The sequence below is a fragment of the Sinocyclocheilus grahami genome, unplaced genomic scaffold (genome assembly GCF_001515645.1).
Source record: "Sinocyclocheilus grahami isolate Dianchi unplaced genomic scaffold, SAMN03320097.WGS_v1.1 scaffold1021.1, whole genome shotgun sequence".
NCBI lineage: Eukaryota > Metazoa > Chordata > Actinopteri > Cypriniformes > Cyprinidae > Sinocyclocheilus > Sinocyclocheilus grahami.
This window is the reverse complement of record NW_015506200.1, coordinates 218,760-230,680: the sequence shown is the minus strand read 5'-3', so window position 1 is coordinate 230,680 and position 11,921 is coordinate 218,760. Positions and strand designations below refer to the sequence as shown.

General features: G+C 34.5%; 1 protein-coding gene across 1 annotated transcript in view; it reads left to right on the top strand.

The window, feature by feature from the left end:
• The window catches only part of p3h1 (prolyl 3-hydroxylase 1), a 13,311-nt gene extending 3,526 nt beyond the window's left edge, over positions 1 to 9,785 (top strand). Inside the window, exons 5-15 of the mRNA XM_016250997.1 lie at positions 2,071 to 2,210; positions 2,306 to 2,395; positions 2,479 to 2,531; positions 2,604 to 2,725; positions 2,806 to 2,963; positions 3,064 to 3,156; positions 4,295 to 4,433; positions 4,535 to 4,625; positions 4,709 to 4,784; positions 5,220 to 5,360; positions 8,691 to 9,785. Coding sequence (XP_016106483.1) covers positions 2,071 to 2,210; positions 2,306 to 2,395; positions 2,479 to 2,531; positions 2,604 to 2,725; positions 2,806 to 2,963; positions 3,064 to 3,156; positions 4,295 to 4,433; positions 4,535 to 4,625; positions 4,709 to 4,784; positions 5,220 to 5,360; positions 8,691 to 9,173 — 1,586 coding nt within the window. The 3' untranslated portion in view covers positions 9,174 to 9,785. The remainder of the gene's footprint in view (positions 1 to 2,070; positions 2,211 to 2,305; positions 2,396 to 2,478; positions 2,532 to 2,603; positions 2,726 to 2,805; positions 2,964 to 3,063; positions 3,157 to 4,294; positions 4,434 to 4,534; positions 4,626 to 4,708; positions 4,785 to 5,219; positions 5,361 to 8,690) is intronic.
• Positions 9,786 to 11,921: the final 2,136 nt, after the last annotated feature.

Sequence of the window (11,921 nt, the reverse complement as noted above, 5' to 3'; positions counted from 1 at the left end):
AGACAGATAGACAGATAGATAGATAGATTTTTTTATACAACCTTACTGCCTTATAAAATGTTTATAGAATTCTGAAATATAATTGCTGATTTTCAGGCTGAATTTTTAGAGGGCAAGATTCATTACAGTGCAGAACATTTTGCCCCAGCCATCGAGCACTTTGAGGCTGCTGTCGAAGAATATTTCACCGCTTATGAAGAATGCAGAGTTCTCTGCGAGGGATCGTTCAATTATGACGGTTACAACTACATGGAGTACAATGCCGATCTCTTCCAGTCTATGACAGGCATGTGGTATTCCGATGCTTTTGATTTTGACTTAACAACAGCAGATTATCTTTGATCTTTTAGTTTAATTTGATTTCATTTTTAAATCTCGGTGGCGTTTGATGTCTCATTTGAATTCTCTTTTTCTTGTTTCACTACATGTTTCATAAATATGGATTTTCTGATATATATATTTGCTTTAATCACAGATCATTACCTCCATGCTCTGAACTGCAAACAGAACTGCGCTGTGGATCTGGCATCCACCGCTGGAAGAGAGAAGCCTTTTGAAGATTTCCTCCCATCGCATTTTAACTACCTTCAGTTCTCATATTATAATAGTACGATTTACTCTTCATCAGCAGAATCATATTCAGTAGCAGATTTCAGTGTTGTTATTGTTAACTAAAACCAAAACTATATTGTTTTATGTCTATATAGTTTTTCGGTAACACTTTAGTATAGGGACCAATTCTCACTATTAACTACAGTAGTTGCTTATTAGCATGCATATTACTAGCGTATTGGCTGTTTATTGGTGCTTATAAAGCACATATTCTGCATGACCATATTCTACATCCCTAATCCTACCCAGTACCTAAACTTAACAACCTTACTAACTATTAATGAGCAGCAAATTACAAGTTTATTGAGGCAAAAGTCATAGTTAATGGTTTGTTAATAGCAAGAATTGGACCTTAAAATAAAGTGCGTCCTGTTTTTCCTTTTATTACAATTTTAGCTTGAAAAATTATAAATGTTGCCTTGGAAACTAGCTTAAATAAAATAAGTAAAAAAAAAAAGGTAAATATTATTTCAGTTAACATTTATTTCATTATAAATAATGACAACTTTTTTAATGGTTTTAGTTTTAGTTAACGATAATATATGGAAGCCCATTTCCGCCATGGAAGAAAAAAATTAATGCCTTAAAAAGTCAAAATTATGACATACTTAAGTCATAATTACGAGATAAAAAGTCGAAATGATGACTTACTAAATCGAAATTGAGATAAAAAGTCATAATTACGAGATAAAAAGTCAAAATTATGACTTGCTGAGTCGAAATTATGAGATAAAAAGTCATAATTACGAGATAAAAAGTCAAAATTAGGACTTGCTAAGTCGAAATTATGAGATAAAAAGTCGGAATTATGACTTAAAAAGTCGAAATTATGACTTTACAAGATTGTGACTTGTATAGTCATAATTTCGACTTTTTAAAGTTGTAGTTTCGATTTAAGTCATAATTTTGACTTAGTAAGTCAAAATTTTGACTTTTTATCTCGTAATTATGACTTAAGTATGTCATAATTTTGACTTTTTAAGGCATTCATTTTTTTCTTACGTGGCGGAAATGGGCTTCCATAATAATAACTGGTTTCAGTAACTAAAATAATTCTGTAATCAAATAACATTTTAGATAAAAAAGCATTAACTTAAAAGCTTAAACCTTTTATTAGAAAAAATGAAATTGGAAATCTTGACTGTGCAACTAACTAAAATAAGCCGAAGTACTAAAAGTAAAGCATTAATAACACTGAAAAATATATAAAAAATAAGTATAAAAAGTTCATGCAAAATATTAATAATTACACTAGTTGTGTATAAATAATGTTAAAATAACACTGCCAGATTTGGCATTAATCATTAATGCATTGTATGCGAGTATATATACCCTTACTGATTGCATAGTAGTTTGATACATTGGAGTGTTGCTAATAAAGTTAGATTTTTGTGCATTGCAGAATGTTTTATTTACATCTGAGTTCATTTTTAAAACTTTAATCTATTTCTCTCCCAGGTGAGAAATACGAGCAGGCCATTGAGTGTGCTAAAACATACCTGCTCTTCCACCCTGAGGATGCAGTCATGGCTCAGAACCTAGCATACTACTCCGCTGTTCAGGGAGAAGACAAAGCCATTAACATAACAGCCAGAGAGGTGCTTTTGATCTTCAGCACATAGAGTAATATCAGTTATTAACAACTTCAGATTCATTTTGAACAAAACATCTTTTTTTTTTTGTCTTGGGGCAGGTTGTTATGCAACATATTAAGAGGTCTTTGCTGGAAAAAGAGCTTCTTTACTTTGGCTATGAGATGTTTGGTAAAACTTTTGTTGATCCAGTAAGTGTGCGTCCAGTGCTGTGCTTCTCACATTTGTGATCAATTACAATTTATAATAAAATCTTTACCTCATTCTGTTGTAGGACACATGGACCCCTGAGGACATCATGCCCAAGAAACTAAGAGACAAACAAAAGTAAGTATACCTTTGTTGTTGCATCTGATATTTTAGCATTGAAGTTCAACTGACCTGACATTGGGTGGGCAGGGCGGACAGAGAAACAGCCGCGAGGATTACAGAGGAGATCAGTAACCTGATGAAGGAGATTGAGACGCTTGTGGAAGTAAAGAGTAAAGAATCATCAGACCTGACCATGTTTGTGAAAGACGGTAAGATTTAAATTAGCATTCAACATATGTGTAGGGATTGACAAGTCACATGACTTGGTCATCCAATTGGTGTTTTTCAGATATCAATCCAGCCTCTACTCCAGAAACTGCCAACAAACGTCCGTTTGATGACATAGCAATAACCTTGACATCCTCAGCCCTGAACGGTTCACAGAGGGTCGTCCTGGATGGCGTAACCACATCCGATGAGTGTCAGGAACTTCATCGCCTCTCCAGTGTATGTTTCTCATTTCATTCTATTTCCCAAAAGAGTGAACAAATAGGTATTTTCTGCAGTCAACTAAAGATTTCTCTCTTTTATGACTTGAATCTCACAGGCAGAAGCTATTCAAGGTGGTTTTAAAGCAACTCTCTCCCCTCATTCAGTGAGTGAGATGTTTCAGGATATTACGCTTCTCAAAGCCCTGCAGGTGAGACCTACTTTACTAAAGGGTTTTTAAAATCCTCTTGAATTCAATGAATTCATGAAACTAATATTTGCACCATGTTCTAACCAGTTAAAGCAACATGCAACACTTTGTCAGTCGTTTAGTTTGTTTTTGTTGGGCTTGGTAGCCACACGACTGTTCATATTCCTTTTATACTCACCAAGGCTGAATTTATTTGATCAAAAATACAGTAAAAACTTTAATATTGTCAAATATTTTTACAGTTTAAAATAGCTGTTTTCTATTTGAATACATTTGAAAATGTAATTTATTCCTGTGATCAAAGCTGAATTTTCTGTATCATTACTTCAGGCTTCAGTGTCACATGATCCTTCAAAAGTCATTCTAATATGCTGATTTGCTGCTCAAGAAACATTTCGTATTATTACCAATGTTGAAAACAGTTGTGCTGCTTAATATTGGTATATGTATATATATATGGAAACTGTGATACTTTTTTTCAGGATTCTTTGATGAATAGAAAGTTCAAAAGATCAGCATTTATTTGAAATTGAAATCTGTTGTAACATGTCTTTTCGGTCACTTTAAATTAATTGAATGTGTCATTGCTGTCACAGTCTTCAGCCGGTGTGCCCAGGAGGGCCACCAGATGACTGTGTTCTGGGAGCATAAAAAAAAAAATCTTACTGACCCCAAACCTCTGAACAGCAGTATGTGTTTGGAAAAAAAAAGAAGCCAAACAAATACTTAAAAATAAAGGTTCTTTATTGGCATATGTGGTTCCATGAAGAATATTTAACATCCATGGAGTCTTTCTGTTCTGCATAAGATTCTTTATAGTCAAAAAAGGTCCTTTAAATTTTTTTAATGTTCTTCACACTTAGAAAAAAAATTTTTTTTTTAGAACTGTTCACTGAAAGTTTCTGTGGGTAACCAAAATTGTTCTTCTATGGCATTGCTGTGAAAACAACCTTTTGGAACCTTTATTTTTTAAAGTTAATAAGAAAAAATATATTTATGCTTGCTTGAGGTATTAGGCTGATTTAGATTTTGAAGACTTTGTATTGCACATACAAAAGTGATACTCTTTGTTCTTTGACTTTCTTACAGGTACATTGTATAATTAATCTGTTAAATTTTTTTCTCATATCTTGTCCAGGAGGGTCTGGTTCCCTTGATGAGTGCACGATTGTTTTCTGATCTCAGTGAGAAGGTTCGTAAGGTTCTGGAATCCTACTTTGGTCTGGAATCACCCCTATATATCTCCAGCTCAAACCTGGTCTGCCGATCTGCCATCGGTAAACTGACTTTTTATTAGAGAAATCCGTGTTATTTTTGCATCTTGAACACAGACCTATTTAGTTCTTAAGCAAGCATGTGTTGGTCTCTTTCATACCAGAGAAACAGGAAGAGCACACTGACTGTCTGCTTATCTCAGAACTCAACAACTGTATCACAGAGGTGTCAGCATACAGCGATCAAGGCTACAGGTTTGCTGCTTGAGGAACCAGTGAAGCATCATGGTTATTAAGTTTATAGTGTTTTCACTAATGCATTCTGTTTTGCTTTGTAGTGCCATTTTGTATCTCAATGACGACTTTGAAGGGGGAGATTTTATCTTCACTGAATCGGATGCCAAAAGTGTCTCTGTAAGATTTCTAAATGTTTCACATTATTTTTACTCAAACTAGTGAGCTGTGTAGAGGAGTAACTAAGTAAAATCAGATTCCAAGTATTTTCATTACTTGGAATCTGTATCTGTCATTGGGAAGTCTGATTCATTTTAGCAAATCAGTTTGTTCAAACAGTTCATTTCAATGAACCAATTAAACTAGTTCAATTTCTAACTAAATAAATACTGTTGTTTATCACTGTGTTTTTGTTTCCTGTATGTAGAGTCAAATTTAATTAATCTAGTGTAAATTAACTGTAGTGTAGCTTGAAAAACTAGTTTCAAAGTAGCTTCATTTTAGACTTGGTCTGTGTCCATGTGGCAGCATGTTCTACTAATTGTGTTGTTAAAATGTGTTGTTGTGGCATGAATTTTCTAAAATGGATATCATTTCACTCTACTGTCTCTTCAGGCAGTGGTGAAGCCTCAGTGTGGTAGAGTCGTGGGATTCAGAGCTGGACCGGAGAACCTTCATGGAGTGACCGCAGTAACCAAAGGCCAGAGGTGTGCTGTAGTGCTTTGGTTCACTCTGGATCCTCATCACAATGAGAAGGCAAGTATGACTTTCAGTGCTGTTCTGTGAATGGTAAAATAAAGCGATAAAATAAGAATTACTGTAGATTTGAACTGGAAAACTAAAACTTTCTTGGGGTATGTTGCAGTGTTGTTATTGTTAAAGGGCTAGTTCACCCAAAAATTTAAATTAGCCCACAAATTACTCACCCTCAAGTCCTCCTAGGTGTATATGACTTTCTTCTTTCAGACGAATCCAGTCGGAGTTATATAAAAAATTGTCTTTGATCTTTCAAGCTCTTTAATGCCACTCAGCAGGTGTTGCATGCATCAGTCCAAAAGAAGTTAAATAAAAAGCGCCCATCCAATAAAAAAAACGTAATAATAATTACTTTAATGTAGCTTGTGCCAACAGTCCTACACGGAAGCAGCTCCGGGCGGATGACATATGAGTTCAGCGTTGCACATGCACCGGTGAGTCTTGTGAAAACCAACGTTTGTTAACAGGAGCAAAGAAAGCAAAGTTTCCTTACTTTAGCAAAGGAAAACCAGTCTCCTCTTGGCTTATATCAAAATCCTCTGACATTCTTCTTTACAAATCCTCGTTTTGTACTTCTAATTAGTGACCGTTGTTTGTTTTGATCTCTCCGCTGCGCGGATATATTTTGAATAAAAAAGGAAAAACGAAATAAAAGCGATCCATCTGTCAGATAGTGTTATTGTGGCCACGGTGTTTCACGTGACAAGCATGACGCGTCGCCATGGAAACAATAAGGGGAAATGTTCTCAAATAATTGTCGCCTAAAAAAAACTCACTCTGGGGGGACCGCTAGAATATTTTAAACTCACCAGTGAAAGGGTTAAAGTGATTATTACATTTTGAATATGGATATTTTTCTTATAAAAACGCATCGATTCGCTACAGGAGGCCTTTGTTCACCCCCTGGAGAGGTGTTAGATATTTTTATATGGATGGGCGCTTTATATTTAACTTATTTTGGACTGATGCATGTAACACCCGCTGAGTGGCATTAAACAGCTTGAAAGATCAAAGACAATGTTTTATATAACTCCGACTGGATTCGTAATTTGTAGGCTAATTTTAAATTTTTGGGTGAACTAACCCTTTAACTCAAACTATTAATTGAAATAAAACTGAAAAGAAATTAAATATAAAACAAATATAAATATAATAAATATAAAACTAACTTAAACTTTAAATCTTAAATGAAAATTAGAAATGTGGCCTTTGTAACTGAAATAGAATAAGTTGAAGTACAAATATATTAAAACTAAATGAATAATACAAGCTAAATAGAAATATTAAAAACTAATAAAAATTATAAAAAAGCACATAACAACTAAATCTCAAAACTAAAATTAATTCTAAATATTAAAAAAATACTATTTGATTAGATTAGATTAAACTTTATTGTCATTGTGCAGAATACAAGTACAGAGCCAATGAAATGCAGTTAGCATCTAACCAGAAGTGTAAATCGCAATATGTATATAAATATAATGTAATATACAGAAATGTACAGTATGTATACATTAATAAGATGTTTATGGAGTGCAAAGTTTGAGGTACAGAAGCAGAGACCAGAGGCCTGTTTCATAAAACAAGTTTAGTAAATAAGCCAGGTTTATTTCAGTTAGTCTGATGTATTGTCAGTTGATTTGGTTCAAAATAAGTCAGACTAACTGAAATAAGTCTGGCTTATTTGGTAAACTTGTTTTATGAAACAGGCCCCAGCTGTACAAGTAGTTGTAAATACAAGGTGCAAATGAAGACGTAACACAGTAGATGCATTATACAGAATAAGTATAGAAATACTAAATATTTATATATGACCACATATGTATGGTATACAATGCAAATGGCATTATGAGTAGAAATACAAAGAAATGTGCAAAAACATGAAGCATAAATTATAAAAATTATTAAGCATAAACAAATTAGTGCTGTCAAATGATTAATCGCATCCAAAATAAACGTTTTTGTTTACATAATATATGTGTGTATATTTATTTTTTATATATAAATACACACGCATGTATATATTTCAGAATTTATTTTATGTTTGTATATTAAATATATTTATATATAATATATAAATTACATGAATATAAGTATATACTAGTGCTGTCAAATGATTAATCGCATCCAAAATAAAAGTTTTAGTTTACATGATATATCTATGTGTACTGTTGATTACTTATGTATATATAAATACACACATTCAGTATATATTTGGAAAATATTTACATGTATATACATTTATATATTTATATTATTATATTTTATATTATATATAAATATGTATAATGTTAACATGTTTAATATTTAACATGTTTTTTGAAATATATACATGCATGTGCTTGTATTTATACAGTATATACATAATAAATATACACAGTACACACTCATATATTATGTAAACAAAAACTTGTAAACATGCAGTAGGGGGGTAGGTTATTGTCCAGCGTTTGTAGTGAATGTCTTTGATGGAGGGTAGCTGAACATCAGTGATGTGTTGGGCAGTTTTCACCACCCGCTGGAGGGCTTTCTGATCTGAGACAGTGCAGTTGCTGTACCACACTGTGATGCAGTTTGTTAGGATGCTGTCAATAGTGCAGGGGTAAAAGTTCAATGTGAGCGGACAGGTGAGCTTTCCTTATAGTCCTAAGGAAATATAGGTGCTGTTATGCCTTTTTGATGAGAGTGGAGGTGTCCAGGAAAGATCTTCAGAGATATGGACACCAAGGAACTTAAAGCTAGTCACATGTTCCACTTTGGCTCCATCAATGTAGATGAGAGGGTGTGTCATCTTTCCTAGACCACCGGTGGTCCATAATCAGCTCCTTGGTCTTCTGGGTGTTTAGTGCCAGATTGTTGTTGGCACACCACCCTACCAGGTGCTGAAACTTCCCTGTAGGCTGTCTCGTCATCACCATTGATAAGGCCTACCACCGTGGTGTCATCTGCAAACTTGATTATAGAGTTAGAGCCATGTACAGGTATGCAGTCGTGGGTGAAGAGGGAGTACAGGATTGGGCTTAGCACATAGCCCTGTGGAACACCAGTGTTTAAAATTAGTTTGGAGGATTTGTGGCTGTCAAGCCTAACATACAGTTGGAGAGGGAGGGGCTGATGTCAATATCAATGAGCTTGGAGATCCGTTTGGAAGGGATAACAATATTAAGCAGAACTGAAATCAATGAATAGCATTCTGATATATGTGTTGCTTTTATCCAACACATTAACATATAAATCATACTAAAATAACACAGGCCTATTTTGTCCTAAGACGTAATTGTTAATAGTTCCCTCTTTGTCTAACCTTGTTGCATTGTGTTGTGTCCACAGGAGCGTTTAGAAGTTGAAGAACTTCTGAAAAAGCTTTCCAGCCCAGTTGAAGCTGATGTCCAGAAAACAGAAATGGACAGTAACACGAAACCCTCTGAACATGAAGGAACAGTTTCTGCTAAAACAACAGAAAAAGAAACCGTAAAAACGAGCACATCTACAGAACAACCCAGCCAAGCTACTGGGGATAACAAAACTGACAGCAAAGTGGTGAAGAAAAGCGAAAAACCAAAAGCCAAAGCATCTAAAAAGAAACCTAAAACCCAAACAAAAGCTAAAGCAGACAAAACAAAAAGCAAAGTGTCAAACAAAACAAAAACCACTACAGCAGAGAAAAAGACATCAAAAACAGCTAATAAGACAAAACCTGTAACGTCAGATGAAAAGAAGAAAACAGGCAAAGCAACTGTTAAAAATACTGCAAAGCCAAATAGCACAGAACCTAAAGACTCTACAGCTGAAAACCACAAGGATGAGTTATGAGCCTCATGCAGAAAAGATTCTGTGTTTGATTCTGAGTTTTTCTTTAGTTTTTTTAATCATTGATAGAGGAATACTGATGGGTTTGTGCTTTTGTACATTTTTTTAAAGACTCGTGAATTCGAAACCATATCACAGGAGTGCAGATTTGACAATCAAGTTTACTGTTGTATTTTCTGTTTTACCTGAATTATAATTCAATCTTTTCTCGTCTCAGGAACCGAAATACAGCAGTAACATTTCATACTCCTTGAAAGACTATGGCAGCTTTCAGAGATTACATTTGCCACTTTTCATTCCCACAATAGTTACTGAATAAAAGCAACATCTTTTTAAATTGTAACAGTGCAGTACATTTTTATTGAGTGGTTCAAAACTCACAGGCACGATGCTGAGATGTTGTGGGATGCCATGGTGTTCAAAAGGTTCCTTAGATATTGCTCTTGTCTCTTCTTAAATGCAATTCTTTGTTTTTTCCCCCCACCCATTTATTAATCTGCCATGCAAAAAAAAATGTAAGTCAAAAACTAAAAACACTCCTGTTGTCAGCAAACCACATTGATGTATCATTCATGTCCAAAGCACAAGTAGAGCAGCAAAAAACATTAGCGTCCCCCCCCCCCCCCAAAAAAAACAATTGTTGGCTTACTCATCCATAAATTCTGTTTTCTACATAGAATATTAAAGTGATTTATCAAACTCAAGTTGAGTTCATCAATATGCACTACTGTAACACTGCACGAGGTGGCAGCATGGAGCTGAGCGTATGTTTCATGTGCTTTCTGAAATGACTCTCCAAGTAGCCTACATTGTTCCCAGCAACACAAGCTGTAGTTGTTTGAGGCATTCTTATATAAAATAGTAATTCTGAAATGGCACAATGGCTATTTCACAATGGTTATTTCTTTCATATTTTCCTCTATTTTAAGTATTTTGTTTGTTCTTCTTCATGTCTGGTCAACCCAGTGCAATTTTCTGGACAACTGCATTGCCAATTATATTCAAGGCAGTCTTTAGGAAACCTACAATTACTACTTAAAGAGTCTTCACTCCCTTCTGCTTGACAAAGTCATTTACTGCTGCAAATAGATTATTCTGAGTCCTTTTATTCATTGACTTGGGGGAAAAAATCTTGGAAGGACATCAGAGTCACTGCAGTAATCATGCTGTGGATTTTTCTCTTATTCAAACAGCATCAGGCTAGCTATTTAACTGCATAATTATCATATATCATTAAACAAGCCATACATCAAAAAGGCAACTTTTTGTATCTAACAAAGTCTAAATTAAAAACATTACTACTGTAATGTTATATTGAATCCTGCTGCAAGAGATTTGACAAAAATAACCATCAAGATCACTTTAATCAGCTAGCGAATAGCGATATTAGCGATACAGTATTGAATAAAATAATGAAAACTAGGTTGCTATGGCAATAAATAAATAAATATGAATCCAGTGAGTCCATCATCAAAGTCTGGTAGTTTTGAGGTTATCCATGAGGTACTGTTCAAAGCCGACAAAATTACCTTTTAGCATTTTAAATTGACAACCTTTCTCTTTGGGGAACACATTCAAAATATTGATGAGCTTGACTCATTTCCAGATTTTTGCCTAGAAAAATGCTTTCTAGAATGAGGACGTCACTTATGTGGATTAGCCTATTAATTGCTATTCGCATAGCATGTATCAAATCACGTTAAACTAGGTGACTAAACTTTCTAGGATATTTTGCACTTGTTTTTTTTGCACATATAGCAATGGCTGTTTTGCATACTTAGCATTTCCATGCTAAACAGTAAATACTATCCACATTTTGTGGTAAGGAATTGGCTAGCAAACCAAACCCCATTGTTTTGGTGGTTTACTCATAATCTTTTGAGGAAATGATAAGCTTTAACAACATGTTCTCTGTGTTATTTGTGGACATCTTGTCATTTGCATCTAAAGTGTTTATATAATGCACAATGCACGACGTTTTACAGCATAAGAGCAACTGTTTCAATTCATTCTGATGTGTTTTGCTCTTACTTATTAGGCCACAGCTTGCAAAGAGGCATTGAATAGTCCACCTGGAGCGTGCTGGCAGTTGAATAGTGGAGGTGAACGTGAAAGGTGACCCGTGGCAGCTGCAATGAGACCCCTCATGTGTCTTTACCTCCCCTTGTTAGCGGCACAAACAGTTCCTCTTGTGTACCTCCCACTGCTGAGGAGTGGGCAGAACTAGCCATGAGCAGAATGCCAGGGACTGATGGGGACAATGACTCTTATAGTCAAAATGTTGCTCAATAGGCCTCGTTACACTGGGTGGAAAGAATATTTAAGCACAGTATCAATTACTGTGTTTTTATATTCTAACATTAACCAAGGGTGTTCTAGAAAGAAATCATCAACAAAAACATGGTTTAATTTCCTTTTAGATGTCAGTAACACCAGTGTTTACTGTAAAACATGATTTTTCATAGTTAATAAAAATATTAATGGAGTAAGAAAATAGTTTGTCTTTCTACTTCAAAATGCAATGTCTTGTTTCTTTGTAAATACACGGTAAATATATATATACATATTTTCCTGCGATTAGATATCACAGCTTAAAATTCAACATTAGAATAAAAAATGAGTTGTTTCAGCTTAAAAATGTAAGTGTTCGTGTTACACTTAAAATTATGTTTAGTTACCTTTAGTTTAATTAGTTAAGTTATCTCAAATTCTAAGTTGTATCTAATTGCAGCAGCATTTTTTACAGTGTAA